The sequence below is a fragment of the Emydura macquarii genome, unplaced genomic scaffold (assembly GCF_026122565.2).
Source record: "Emydura macquarii macquarii isolate MOO-44397 ecotype Brisbane River unplaced genomic scaffold, CSIRO-AGI_Emac_v2 contig_3035, whole genome shotgun sequence".
Taxonomy (NCBI): Eukaryota; Metazoa; Chordata; order Testudines; family Chelidae; genus Emydura; species Emydura macquarii.
The window spans coordinates 33516-48199 of NW_027133172.1; the positions used below are offsets into that span (position 1 = coordinate 33516).

General features: G+C 60.2%; 2 protein-coding genes across 2 annotated transcripts; one reads left to right on the forward strand and one right to left on the reverse strand.

Annotated features, from left to right (window-relative positions):
* The first annotated feature begins 52 nt into the window (after positions 1 to 52).
* Positions 53 to 2399, forward strand: LOC137141272 (protein S100-A16-like). The gene is made up of 4 exons (XM_067530103.1): positions 53 to 115; positions 497 to 576; positions 1257 to 1426; positions 1772 to 2399. Exons 2-4 carry the CDS (start codon positions 534 to 536, stop codon positions 1913 to 1915), a joined length of 357 nt encoding a protein of 118 aa, XP_067386204.1. The 5' UTR covers positions 53 to 115; positions 497 to 533; the 3' UTR covers positions 1916 to 2399.
* A 1941-nt stretch (positions 2400 to 4340) lies between these two features.
* Positions 4341 to 14678, reverse strand: GTF2H4 (general transcription factor IIH subunit 4). The gene is made up of 14 exons (XM_067530083.1): positions 14546 to 14678; positions 11904 to 12063; positions 11278 to 11382; positions 10697 to 10828; positions 9811 to 9907; positions 9212 to 9300; positions 8831 to 8942; positions 8511 to 8579; positions 7696 to 7779; positions 7400 to 7532; positions 6822 to 6952; positions 6361 to 6408; positions 5883 to 5961; positions 4341 to 5438 (listed from the first exon to the last, which is right to left on the reverse strand). The coding sequence occupies exons 2-14, from the start codon at positions 12032 to 12034 to the stop codon at positions 5266 to 5268; spliced, it is 1383 nt and encodes a 460-aa protein (XP_067386184.1). The 5' UTR covers positions 12035 to 12063; positions 14546 to 14678; the 3' UTR covers positions 4341 to 5265.
* Between the last annotated feature and the right edge of the window lie 6 nt (positions 14679 to 14684).

Here is a 14684-nt window from a genome sequence, read left to right on the forward strand (position 1 = left end):
GCACCCTTCCCAAAAATAGCCCCCGTCAACCTGCCCCCCCCCCCGCCTCTGTTTACAGCTCGCTCGGATCTCAGGCTTTCCGGGCCTTTGGGAGTGGCAGCCCCCCGACCCCCAGGTGAGTGAGCATCATGGAGTGACGGGAGGTGGGACCCCGCAGCCCCCGGGGGGATGCCCTGAATGACCAGACGTCCCGGTCTGCTTGGTTCTCCCCCTGAAAGACTGTGAGGTTCAGTGTAGCCCCAAGGAGGGGCACTGATACCTGCTTCTCTCCTTCCCCCCCCCCCACAAAGGGGGAGGAACCCCACAGCCCCCCCCCCCCAGTCCTGCTCCTATTCACACAGAGGGTGAAGGACAAATCTGTACAACAGCGGGCGCTCCGGTCCTTAAATTGGCCCCCGTGTTTCTCTTGCCCATTCCCCGTCCTGAGTCAGTAGCCGCGGAGAGCTCTTTGCCGAGCAGCGGGCGTGGTGTTCACTCCCGATTCTGCTCTCTCTAGCAAACCAGGAGCACGTCCCCCGCAGGCCCGCGCGCCCATGGGGCAGAGTTTGCAGCCAGAGCCGTCCGGGGAGAGGAGCGGTAAGAGACACGTCACTGTCGATTCTGGGGCCCTGAACATCTGCATGGCGCCTTCACTACCTCAGCCAATGATAATGGGCCAAGTCCTTGGGTCTCGCTTCAGTTTAGTGCATGATGTTCTCTGCACCCTCCCGCTGTCCCCCCAAACCGCTCAGACTCCCCCTGAACCCAGCAACCGCCCGGCCCACTCGCTATGATGATAGCTGTATTAGCGTAACAGCTAGACAACCCGCAATCAGGGCCCCGTGGTGCTGGGCGTTGCCCAGACACACAGGGAGAGGCAGTCCCTGCCCCGAAGCATGTACAATCTAACGGGAGACGGGGAGGATTGTTATCCCCATTTGACAGATGGGTCACTGAGGCCTAGAGAGATTACGGTTCAGATGTGGAGCTGGTGGGGAAAAGGGCAAGACCTAGAATTGCTGACCATTCATCAGAAAGCGGTGCTCAACCATCATCATTGCAGATCTGGCCCCTATCTAGCCCTCTATCCATCCATCCATCCCCATACACACCCTCCTATCTATCTATACACCCACCCATCCATCCCTTACCCAGACTTCAGCTGGTCTGGTGTCCCCCACAGCAGATTTCCCCCCGCCGTCCCAGGACACGGGCTCCCAGCTGAGGTCTCTGGGGCTGGTGGGCCCACATTGACGGTGTCTGCCTTTGCTTTGGAGATGGAAGGAAACCTGCCGAGCTGGCCGAGAAGGGCTCGGCCCTGGAACAGGGCCTGTGCGTGATCGTGGACAGCTTCTACCGCTACGCCAAGGGCCCGCCCGGCGCGAAGGCGCTGGACCAGGCGGCTTTCCAGCATTTGCTCCGCAACGAGTTGAGCCGTCAGCTCACGGTGAGACCTGGCAAGCGGAGCCATCAACCGCCAATCCCCCTTAGCTCTGCCCTCCAACCTTCTGCTAGCCCAGCCCTGGGCTTCCCCCCTCCCGGCTCTGCCGGGGTCCCTCAATCCCGGCCCGCAGCCCCCTGATATGCCAGCTCCGGCTCCCCATAGCCCTGCCAGCATGCCTCGGGCTTGGATTGTATCTGACCTCGCCTCCACACACACGTCGGTGTTTGTGGGGCGCCCTGCTAGTCTGATCCCCTCCAGCAGCATCGCGCGCACCCCCGCCCAGCAGTAGAGCCCTTTGCCAGCTGCTTCCCTGAACGGCACCGGTGCCGGTTGCTTGCTGCCTTTCAGAACACAGAGGTCCAGGAGGCCGTGGCGCGCATCTTCGCGAAGCTCGACGCCAACCAAGATCAGAGAATCTCCTTCGAGGAGTACTGGCAGCTCATCACCTGGATTTGCCAAGTGATCCGGCATCGTGATTACGAGCAGCAGTAACCGGGGCGCTGCGGCTGGGGGGGGAAACCAAGGCACGGCACTTCATCGGGAAATGCCTCCCCCCCCCACAAATTCTTTGACTTAAAGACTTAAAGCCAGCCTGCACCTCCCCCACCATGCCCCGCTAAACCCAAGGACCTGCTGGGATTTCCCCTCCCCATCCCCATGCTGCGCTTCTCAGGCTGTTTTCCCATCCCTCACTGCCAGGATCCCACCCTGATCACCCCTTTGGTCTCCATGCTGCCCAGCTCCACCACTGCTTAGATTCACCCCGTACACCCCAAATCCGCCCTGGCCTGTGTTCCCCATATCACCCAGTTTCCCTGCTGCTGGGATCCTTTTCCATGCCATGACCCCCACCCCCAACCCCACCCTGGGTGCCCCACACCACCCCTCTGGATAGCTGCTGGGATCCCCCGCCGCTCCGTCGCTACGGCCTGCTCGCCCAGCGCCCTGCTGGACCTCGCTGGTTGAATAAAGCCTCTGCTCCAAGCTCCTGCCGTGTCTCCGTCCTGCCTGCAGAACCGGGCCGGTTCTGATGCGTGGACGCGCAGTACAGCACATTGCGGGCCCGGGGGCGCTCACGGGCTGGCTGGATCACTGCCCCGCTGCGGGAAGGACGAGGACAGGCCCAGCTGGGATGAAAAGTTCTTTGTAATCTTCGCCACCGCTCTGCCATCCTCCCTGCACCCGCTCTGCCATCTGCACCTACTCTGTGACCGTCCCAGGCATACCCTCCCCTATAGGGGTGTCACCTATGGCAGGGCTGCAAGACCATGCTCTGAAGCGTCCCTAGCCTGTTTGCCAGGGGACGGGTCACTGGATGACGGCCTGTTCTGCTCATTCTCTCTGAAGCACCCGGTCTTGGCCGCTGTCGGAAGACAGGATCCTGGGCGAGATGGACCATTGGTCCGACCCTGTATGGCTGTTTTTATGTTCTTAGCCACATCTGCTGTTTATCTGGACTCCCGCAGCTGCATCCCCCCCCCCCCCCCCCCGCTGGTTTTTCCACACAGTGTTTAGTCCTAGACTTTTCCATGGCGTTCAGCGGTGCGCCGCCCACGCATGGAGGAATTTAGCTCCCTTGTGATCCATGAGATCACGGTTTTACCGGGTGGCTAACCAGAGAAACAAAAGGACACCAAAAAGCTGTGGCTGAGGAGGGAAAAGAACCCAGGAGTCCTGGGACTTAGCCACAAACTGGCGGTGGACGGGCGGCCTCCATAGCCTCCCCAGATCAGTTTGCGTCACGCTCACGTTTTCTCCTCTCCCCTGCTACAAGAGTCCCGCGTTCGACCTGCAAACGCCCTTTCCTCAAGCCCAGGATTTCTGGCCTTCCCACGCTGCCCCCTTGGAAGCCCCAAAATGGCACACTTGGTCCCAATCCCGCCAGCTGATTCCCCCAAACAGACGTTGATACCTGGGCAGAGTCCCGCGGCCCCCCATGGGAAGGGGTGCAGGCTGAGTCGGTTTACAAGCTGGCTATTATCTAGCAACAGGCAAGTTGCGCGTCCTAGCCCCTTTCGAAAGGAATTGGGCTAGAAAGGGTGGACAGAGGCCAGGTGAGAGCAATCAGTGACAGCTGAAAGGCCGGGACAAGTACAGGAACCTGTCCTCGGCCTCTGATGAGGATCACGCTCAGGGTGGGGCTATTTGAGGGCTGCCCACCACGTGGAGTCAATTTCCAACCCTGAGGCAAACAGAATCCAAAGGGGAAAGCCCCCGTCCCGTACCCCACCGCCCGGAGCTAGCCGGTCCCCCGGCCCAGGGCTGGCGCCCCCTAGGTGAGGAAAGGCCCCGTGTCCCATTCCCTGACTCCCCCAGTTACCAAAGCTACGGTTGAACAGAGACGTCACCCTAAAGGGGAAAGGCCAGGCCCCCCTCCTGTCTCCTATCAGTTATTTCTGACCGTGGGGGCAGCTGGTTTTTTGGGGGAGTTGGGTCCTGGTGGTGGCCGATTAGCCAATAAAAGTCTCCCAAACTCAGTTCGAAGGGAACGCCCAAGACGAAGAGGGGGTCTCCCTGCTGCTGGCTGGAACCCGGCCGGGCAAGGATTGCCCGCTGTCCCAGGAGATAGACATCCCCGGCCCTAGACTCCAAAGATGGATCTTACTCCGGTTGGGACCTAACTCCAAGGGCAGAGCCGGCCCGAGGGATCGCTGGGTAGAGACGGGCGCTGGACTCCGGTGGGGGGACAGACGGACCAAGAATGGGGTGAAATTTTACATTCTGCGTTGGCTCTTCTGTGACCCAAGCAGCCCCTCCACCTTTTAGCATTTAATCATCTGGACTTATCGATACCCCTCCAGGTGTAAGGAAAATCAAATCAGGGGTCCCCCGCAACATGATGCCCGCCTGCAAGGGGTGCCCCGGGTCAGCCTGGGACAACCACGCTCATCGGAACAGCAGCCAGGCGGGAGTAAAATAACTTTCCAACAGCAGCTTTATTCAATTCTCTCTTCAAAAGCTAGAAAAAAAAACCTATTTACAGGCCTTGGGCTGGATTCTCCTGTCCCCCCTCGTGTAAATCCAGAGCGAGCCCAGTGGAGACAGGGCTGGATGCTGAGCCTGGCGTCAATCCGGAGCAGCCCGTTGATGGCAGTGGAGTCCAGGTTGGATTTTGATCTGTTCGGCTAGTGTGAACCAAGTCACTCCAGTTCCGTCCATGGAGCTGTCGCTGGTGCAAATCTGGTGTGACTTCAATTTAGCCAGTCCTGATTTACACCAGCTGAGAGGGGAATCAGCCCCACTAACGCCGGTGGAGTTACTCCTTATTTATCAGCAGGGTCAGCTCTTTCATCTCTTTCTCCCACACTCCAGTGGCTTGAGTCAGATCTTCTCCTCCGGCTGCGGGAGCGAATCACCCTGCAGTGCTGTGAGCCAGGGGGGTGTATAATTCAGCCCTGAATCACGCCCCCTAGACATATTCGCACTCCCCCACCTGCTTCTAACATGATCTCAGCCCTCAGTCACATGTTGGCAGGTGCGTCCGACCCCACCCCCAGCCAGGGGGTCCAGGGTGATCAGCAAAGTTCCTCCCCAAAAAAATCTGATGCAGAGGGATGGGACCAGTTACCCCCCACCCCTGTTACGGGAGGGAAGGGGGGGCACTCCAGCACGTAACCCCTTCCCTGCTGGAAAGGCACGGAGACACAGAGCTCTGCCAAAGATCTCCAGTTTGGAGGAAGGGGAGCGTGGGGGACTTTGCGATTTAACCCTTCCCCTGCTGGAGATCCAGTGAGCTTCATGATTTAACCACTGGAAACTCAGTGCAGTGGGATCCCGTCCCCCACGGATGTAGGAGGGGGGGAGCGGCGGGCCCACCCCTCGAGGCCGGGGGCGGGGTCCCCTCAGGAGCTCTGCTTCTGCCTCTTCCAGAAGCGCTTGACGTCGGAGTGGCCGGCGGGCGTCACCACCATGAGGCGCTTGGCCGGGTTCTCGAAGACCAGCACGCCCAGGTCCCGGGCGTAGTTCCGCAGCAGCTCGAAGTCCACCTGGGACAGGAACTGGTTGTATAGCACACCTGCACGGGGGCCGGGGCAGGGAGGGAGGGAGGGAGGGACGGACAGACAGAGGGGGGTGTATGGGGTGGACGGATAGCAAGGGGCATATGTGGATGGATGGATGGATAGATGGAGGGGGGTGTACGGAGATGGACGGATGTCCAGATGAATGGATTGAGGGAGGCGTATGGGGTGGACGGATAGCGGGAGGCATAGATGGATGGATGGAGCGTACGTTGATAGATGGATGGATGGATGGATAAGTGGGAGGGATGGAAAAATACAGAAGTGGGACAGATGGATGGAGGAAGGTGAGGGGGAGACAGGAGAGGGAATGGGGCAGAGAGGGAGAAGAAACACCCATCAGAATCCATCAGGGCACCGTCCCTTCCCCCTCAGCCACTGCAGCCCTCACCCCCTCTCTGCCCCCCCGTCTAGCCCTCCCCACCCCCAGTGACACTCACCCTCGGAGAAGCGCAGCCGGTCACGCTCCAGCTCCCAAAGCCGGATCTGATCCGTGATGGTCGGGGGCAGCACGGGGGTCTGCGGGGGGAAGCAGGCGAGGAATCATTCTGCAGCTCCCAGCCCCATGACCCGCCCCTAGCTGCAAAGCACGGAGGCCATCTAGGCACCCATAGGGCCCTGATCTCTATGGGATCTGCCCCTGCCCCTCTGCCCACTGGGTCTCTGGACCCTCCTTCACCTGCCCTGCTCGGTCAATGATCAGCTGTTCTCCCAGCCCAGCCCCTTTCATCTCGGCCAGGCTAGTTCACGCCAAACCCTAGGGATAGTTAGAGAAATCCTGTCATCAATGCTATACAGATTGGGGACCCAGGTGTCCTGACTCCCACCCCCCCACTTCCCTAACCACTAGACCCCACTGCCCTCCCAGAGCCAGGGATAGAACCCAGGAGTCCTGGCTCCCAGCCCCCCTCTCCTCACCTGTCTCAGCATCACGGGGTGCGCTCGGGTCCGTAAGAAGTGGATGACCTGCAGGTGGAGGGGACGGTGTTACTGGCTGGGGCCCCCTAGCAGCCACCCACAGCCGGTCCGTCCCTCCCTCCGGGGTTGGGGGGTACAACCCCATCTTAGATGATCCCTCCCTGTTACCAGACTGTCCCCTCAGAGGGATGAGTGGGAGGGCTGGAACCCTCCTGCTCTAACCACTAGACCCCACTCCCCTCCCGGAGCCGGGGATAGAACCCAGGAGTCCTGGCTCCCGGTGGGGGGTGCAGAGAGGGGGGCTAGGCATTCCAAAGCACGTTCGATCAGTTTCTCCCTTCCCAGGGGCAGGATGGGCGGCCTGTTGGTTGTGAACGGGGAACAGGCTGCCCGGCGCGATCCCATCCCCCCCCGGAGTCAGTCTGATCCCCTGGGCGCCGGTCCCCACCCCCGGCTGTCACCTGCTCGGCCGTGATGCCGTTGGCGATGGCCTGCTGGATGCTCTCGCGGGTCACGTGGGCCACCACCAGGTTGGGGAAGCGATAGAGCATCTCGGAGAAGAGGGCGATCAGGGCGATCTGCAGCTCCGAGTCTGGGAGGGGGGCGGAGGGGCAGGATCAGCGGAGCTTGCGAAGAGGAGACACAGTCGGGCCGGGGCCCTGTCGAGGGAAACCCTGCCCCCCGAAGGTGTGGCCAACATCACCCCATGGAATCAGTGGCCCCAGGAGTCCTGGCTCCCACCTCCTCCTGCTCTAACCCCTAGACACCACTCCCCTCCCAGATCCAGGGACAGAACGCAGGAGTCCGGGCTCACAGCCCCATCTGATCTAACCACTAGACCCCACTCCCCTACTAGAGCTGGGGCTAGAACCCAGGAGTCCGGGCTCTCACCTGCCCCCCACCCTGTACTCTTGTGTTTCTGGCTTGTTAGGATGCTGCATTTCCCACGTTAGGGCCATGGGTTCCCGAAGGGAGCAGCAGCGAGGAGGGGACACTGGGTCGGAAACTAGCTGCGCGGGCGACCCCCTCGGCCTCTGACCTGTGTACGCGTAGACCCGGTAATTGGTCTCCACGATGACGAAGCCCTGGTTGTGGGTGTCCGGGGCGGTGCCTGAGACTCCCGAGGACAAGTTAATGGCCAGGCGCGTGGGGTAATAGCGCCGCGACTTCCTCTGCAAAGGGGGGCAACGCAGGGTGTCGGGGGAGACCCTTCTCCAGTCCGCGGCTCCTCCCACGCGCTGCTCTGCCGGTGCCCCTCAACCCTGCCCCCTGCTAGCCCAGTCCTGGGGTGTGCCCCCCAACTCTGCCGGTGCCCCCCAATCCTTCTCCACGTACCTTTCTCTGGAAGACCAGACCAAATTCCCGAAGGTGTTGCAGAAAATTTAGCAGCGAGTCGCTCATTCCCTCCACTGAGTAATCCTGAGGAGGGGAGGGTAGGGGGGGAGAGACACTTTGTTTCCAGACCCAGTGAGGCTCCCACATAATTATTCAACTCCCAGGATCACTCCCCACAGCTCGGACTGGCCTGATTCTACATGCCCCCAGTCAGGGGGCTCCCAGCCCTGCCCCCATGGGGAGAGGATCCACAACCCCTCACCCATCACTGATCAACACCCATCTCCAGCCCCCCAGCCTGAAACTGACCAGTATGGTCAATTTCACGCAGTTCCCCTTGACCCCCCTCCTCTCAAGGGCTGACAGGTCCCTGTAGAGGTTTTCTATCAGGTGTTGCAGGAGGCGGGTTAGCAAAAGGAAGGGGAGCCTAGTGGTTGAGGCGCTGGGCAAGGAGATCCAGACACAATTCCCGCCTCTGCCGCCGACTCACTGACTGAAGTTGCCTGATCGTGCTGTGCCTCAGTTTCCCCATCTGTAACAGGGGCATGATAGCCTTTCCCGGTGTGGCTCTCCGACGCCATGGCGGCGGGGGATTGTGAAAGTGAACAAAGAGCCAGCCAATCTGCCCTGGAGAGCATCACGAGAGAACTGACTTCATTTTCCTGCCTGCCTGGTTGGTACAGCTGATCCAATCCCCAGGCAAATCAATTTGCTCAAGAGAAAGGGCTGGGAGCCAGGACTCCTGGGTTCTCTCCCCAGCTCTGGGAGGGCAGTGGGGCTCAGTGGTTAGAGCAGGGGGGGGTTCCCAGCCATACCTTGCCAAGGGTGGAGAAGCTGAGCTGGAAGAGGAAGGACAGGATCTCCACTAGGTCCATGCCCCGGGTCTGCAGAGGAGACAACGAGGGGTTAAAACTGCCTGGGGCGGGGGCAGGGGGGAGAGGCAAGAGGCAGAGCTGCTGGGAAGTGGGGAGGTGGTGGTGGGGGGAGACAGACAGTGCGGGAGGGGGTGGGAGGTTTGGGGGTAGGCAGAGGAACAGGGCACAGGGACTATCCCAGTGGCAGACAGAGGGGGAGGCGTTGGGGGGTTCTGGGATTGGGGGGGTGACAAAGTGGGCGGGGCATGGGGGGGTCTCACCTCGGCTGACTGCAGGTACTGCAGCATGAAGTACCAGAGCTGGGAGGACGTGTCGAGCAGCAGGAACTGGAAGCCGGCGGAGGTGATGCAGGGGGGCTCTCCGGGTTCGCTGCTGATGGAGGGGTGGGGTGGGAGACAGGAATCAGGAATCAGCCCCCCCCCGAACTGCAGGCTGGATCACTACAGCCAGCCTCTAGGGGGAAAAGGGGAGCTGGGGGGGTCCGTGGCCTGTCCAGTCCCCCCCTGCTGAGATGGCCAATGGAGGGGAAAGGCCTCATGTCCCGTTCCCCACCCCACTGAGCCACCAGCCCCCCCACCTGTCCTGGGGCTGGATCAGCACCGGCACCCCCTTGAGGGGAAAGGCCCCGTGTCCCCCCTCACCTCTTCATCAGGCCGGCTTGGATGAGGAGCTGGGCTAGATCCTGGCTGACCGCGGCGCTGGGGGAGCCCACCATGAAGTGCAGGATCACCTGGGCCAGCCGGAGACGGGGACATGGACAGATCAGTGAACCAGAAACACTCCCGATGTGCACCCCTTTGCGGGTGCTGCCCTTCGCGTCCCCAGAGGGCACCGCGCCCTTCTTGACCCTGTTCCGCTAGTCAAAGACAAAAATCCCCCCCCCCCCACATTGCCTTGCAGCTGCACTGCTGCTCCCCAGCCGCCCCACCCCAGAGGTGGCTGCATGTCAGCACGTGGGTGAAAGGATACGGAGCACGCACAGTGCTCTGGGATACTTTGTATTGGAGCGGCTAAGGAAATGTTTACGGGGTCATCTTGGTACAGGAGTTGAAGGATTCCCAGAAGCGCCCACCCAGTTGAGTCAACTGGGGTCTAGTGGTCAGACAGGTGTCGGACTCCTGGGTTGTGTCCTCAGCTCTGGGAGGGGAGTGGGGTCTAGTGGTTAGAGCGCTGGGGGGTGCTGGGAGCCAGGATTCCTGAGATCTATTGAGGTCAGTGCAGAAGGTTTCCGATCCCTCACCTCCCATCTCTCTTCAGCGTATTTATCCAGCGACGGGACGTCCCGTGCGTGCTTGTCCGGTCCCAGCTGGCTGGTGTCGTCGGACCAGGCTTTGCCCCTAGAACAGGGGGTGAGACGCAAAATGGTTTCACTAGGGGCAGGAACAGGTTGCCTTCCGGCGCGGTGATCAAACAGGCTCTTTAAACCGGGCATTAACCCAAGCCTTCTGCAGCAGTGCCACGGGGTGGCCACAGCTGTGAACGACAGCTGACTTTTCTATGGCGACTGGCCCCAGGTTATGCAGCAAGTCAGCACTGCAGTCGAGGAGAAAACCCAAGAGTCCTAACTCACAGACCCCCCCTGCCCTAACGACTAGACCCTACTCCCCTCCCCTGAGCTAGGGATAGAACCCAGGAGTCCTGGCTTCCCCCCCTTCTCCTCCTTTATCTACTGGGCTATGCTACTAAATTACTCTGGGAGAGGGGTGGGGTCTAGTGGTTAGAGCAGAGGGGCTGGGAGCCAAGACTCCTGGGTTCTATCCCCGACTCTGTGAGGGAAGCAGGGTCTAGTGGTTAGAGCCGGAGGGGCTGGAAGCCAAGACCCCTGGTTCCATTCCCAGGCCTGACAGTGATTTGTAGTGTCAGGAGCAGATCCCTTCCCCGCTCTGTGCCTTAGTTTCCCTCTCCAAGCAGGGAGGATACCAAGTGACACGCGGGGGCGCTGGGCTGCCCACAGCTGGGGTTCCCAGAGGGACCTAAAAGCACCAGGCATCCAGCTCTGGCAGTCCAAGAGGGTCAGTCGACGGGAAGCCGGCACCCAACTCCCTTAGGAACCCCATCCTCCCTGCGCCGGGCACCTCGACTCCCACACGGCTGCTCTGCCTCCACCCCCGTCCCCAGCCGCTCACCCTCCCAGCAAGGCGATGCGCAGGTTCTCCTTGAAGATGGGGTTCAGCACCAGCCCCTGCAGGCCCCCCGGCAGCACCTGGGGGTGCCAGAGCCGCAGGCCCAGCAGGACGTCGGAGCTCTCCTCTTGCTCCCTGCGGCAAGAGCAAAGCGGGAATGAGCCGAGAGCCCGCAGCCACCTCCAGGCTGCCCGGCGGGGCCAGGGACCCCGGCCGGGGGGTCAGGAAGGGGATCTGGCGCTGTGGGGTGACTTTGAATGGCGAGGTGCATGATGGGAAGTTTGTGACCTCCTCTGGCACCGGTCACTACATTGGGGGACCCGGCTGACCCATGGGATACGGGGCCGTTCTTCTCTAGGGGGCGCTGGCTTTCATTCAGTCCCAGCGGCAGGCTGGCTTGGGGGAGGCGGGGAATGGGACATGGCGCCTTTCCCCTCTAGGGGGCGCCAGCTGCAATCCAAGCCTAGGGCGCGAGGGGGTGGGGGTGACCGGCTCAGGGGTGGGGGTGACCCCAGATCAGTGTTCGAGGTTCCATTTACCCGCCCCCGCAGGCCGCCCCAATGGTCCCCCAGCCCGGGACTCACTTGACATATTCCTTCTTTACCCACAATGCCACAGCCGCCTGGGGGAGGGGCTGCTCCAGGAAGAGCATCCGCATCACGTAGTTCTTTGCCAATCCCGGCAGCTCGCTGTGAAATACAAAGTACAGGGTCAGCCCCCGCCCCCCCCAGGGGCGCCTGGGAGAATCCTTGGTAGGACGGCTCGACTGGGGTGCGCCCGGGCCAGACACACCCACGGCTCTGACCCCATTTAGCATGACAGGGAGGCTGGATACCGGGCTAGATGGGCCCATGGGTCTGATGTGGAGTGGTAGGGGAGCAGGCAGGATACCGGGCTAGATGGGCCCATTGCTCTGGTGCGGGGTGGCAGGACATCAACCTAGACCCAAGCCGACAATTCCTCCGTCTCTCAGAATTAGCCAATGATCCCCAGCCTAAGAAACGTCCCCAGTCCTCCAGTCCCATCCCATCCCATCCCTATAGAGGAATCCCAGGCCAGAACAGGCCGATGGGCCCCTCTAGCCCAAACTTCTCTCTCGGGGCAAGACACCCCCTAGTGGACAATGCTGGAACAAGTCCTCCCCGTCTTGCCCTTCGCCCCCTCAGACCCAGCCGTCCATCCGGGGGACTTGGGGAGGAAGCCCACGCACCGGAACACAGCCAGGCATGTGGCGGGGTGGTTGTAGAGCCGATCCAGGATCCCCGGGCTCAGACCCCTCAGGAATTCATGCAGGTTCTTGCATTTCAGCTGCACCCTCTGCAGTTTCATTATGGAGTCCATCCCCGGAAGGCAGCAGGGATCCTAGAAATCTGTTCACCACGGGAAAAAGGCAGAAAAAACCCAGAATTTGCGGTTTCACAGAGCATCTTTAGTTTTACTAAAAAATAAAACCACATATTGACTAAATTTTCCGCTAAGTACCAGTGTCACTTATTCAACACACACAACCAACAGCTCTTGTGGTTGATTTTTGAATGCACTTGAAATGTACATAGATCGCTAAACAGACTCCAATCAACTGCTTTCCAGCACACAGAGGTGACGCATGTTTTAATGCCTCTCAACTTTCACTTCAGGCTCCAGGTGGGAGTAATTCAAGTTATAAAAAGATGCCGAGAAATTTAAAAATCACTGTGTCACTGAGTTTGGCCAGGACAAATTTCACAGGGCGGGTAATATGCTGCTGTGTGCAGCAAGATTATGTTCGAAGGTGGACAACAGTAGCACCCGTGGAAAGCGCTAAACATAAATGAAAGAAAAGAAATGAAAAGAAGAGGCTGAAAGAGCCGGGCCAGCAAGAACAGTAAAGAAACAATGCACCATGACTGGATCCTTCAAGCGTGTTACAACTGTAAATATATCAATAAGCCAATATATCAATAACCGACTCCCCCAACACCTCTGTGGTCTGGGATCTGACCCCTTATGTGGGGCGTGACGTTAGCACGCGCACTGGTTCCAAACGGCCCCGTTGATGTTGGAAGCCCGAACTGATGAGCTCCTAAGTCTGATTTCTAGAAGGGGTATTATTATATGCACTACGGTAGCGCCCAGAGGGGCGGGGCCCAGTTGCGTTAGGTGCTGTACAAACACACAAAGCAGTCGCTGTTCCAAATTTGACAATCTCCGGCTTGGTCTAAGCAAGAAAGTGGCATTGGTTTATTGTTATTTATTATCTGTAATACGGCAGCACCAAGGAGCCCAGAAATAGATCAGATCCCATTGTGCCAGGCGCTGTGCAAATGGAAGAAAAAGAGGGTCTCTGCCCCACGGAGCTGAAATGCTAAGCATAAGACAAGCAACACACAAGTGGCGGGGCACATGGAAACAATGAGGCGTCGGTCAGCATGATCGGCCGGGGCTGTAACGCACCAGCAGCTGAATCACTGCCAACTGGTCTGTAGGTGCGACGAAGTGGGAATATGCCGTCTTTTTTTTTTTTTTAAATTAAGCCAAAGCGTGCCTCGGTTTCCCTCTGTACTTTGCATGGCCGCCGAGTGGGGACAAAAGGGTTCCATCTGCTCTCGGGGCAGAACGGGAGACACGGTGTGTCGCCTGGCAGTCTGGGGCGGACTGAAAGGGTCATTAAAGGCCGACCTATTTCAGTGGAAAGTCCAAGGGGATGGTGGAAACCGTGACAGGGAGGCGGGCGAAGCATCTTTCAGGAAAGGCTGAGCTGCTTTCACCTGGGGCTGGGAAAGGGACAGAGAGAGGCAGAACCGGGACTGGAGTCACAGCACCGTGGCCAGATAGATCATGTCTTAACCTTCACTGTTCCACGCTAACCTGAGATCTTCCAGTTGATCACTAAACCCTGCTCTGGTTCGAAAAGGCCGCCGGGCGTCCCTGCAAACACGGGCTGGGGTGCACTGGTCCCTGGAGTCTCTGCGGGGCGTTTAGCTGGGCAGAGCTCCCGGGGTGAAGCAGGAGGTCTGGACATTCGGTCTCAGGAGGCCTACCCCGAAGGAAGATTGGGACCCCGTGGGGATCTGCCCATGGACGGGGCTTCTCCAAAGGGCTGGTTAAAGGCGGGGGCGCAGCATCGACGCGGTGGATCCGTGGCAGTGGGCGGCACAGCAAAGGAGAGCGTGAAGGAGGGCTGCGGCGGGGTAGCTCTCCGGATGTGGAGCTCCTCCCCAGCGCCAGGCGCAGCGGGGCAGAAAGCACACAGGAGGCCTGGCTGGAAAGGTACCAAGCGACAGAGGAAAGCGAGCGGAGATCTCCACCGGAGATGACAGGCAAGATGGGGACAGGCCGCGAAGGGGGCAGGGTGGCCTAGCGGAGACACGCTTGTCCCATCTCTGTCACTGGCCTGCCATGGAACACTGGGCAAGTCACTGCTTCGTGCCTCAGTTTCCCCCCAACCAGGAATAGGGGGATCCTTGCAGAATCACAGCACGGACAGGACCTCGAAAGACCCCGTCCAGCCCCTAAGGGCATTGACCTCCTGATACAAGGCCTTGAGAGCTGCACAAGGGATCCCACCCCGCGCTCTCCATTACCTCCCCCATTCTGTGGCAAAGGGGTGCCCACTGCCCTGCCCCCCCAAATTCCCTAGCAATCCCCCAATTCACCCCAGCCCCCCCAACTTCCTGGCCACCCCCATCCCAGACCTGGGGGGGAGGCTGCTGATGATCCACCCCCCTACATCCCCTAGCAATGCCTCCACCCGCTCCAGGGGGGTCCCCAGCAATCTCCCCAGTGCCCAGCCCTGCTACTGGAGGGCTCCCCTCTCTGCTCCCCCCAACCCCGAGGGCTCCCCTCTGTGCCCCCCTCCCATCTCTCACTCACTCCGCTGCAACTGCTCCCCGGGACACAAGGCGGCGGCTGCAATGGGGGTGGGGGCGGGTTCGATCCCGTCACCCCCCCTTGGCTTCCTCCGCACGGATCATCACTCTCTAGCTAGTCCCCCCCCCGGCCCCACATGTTT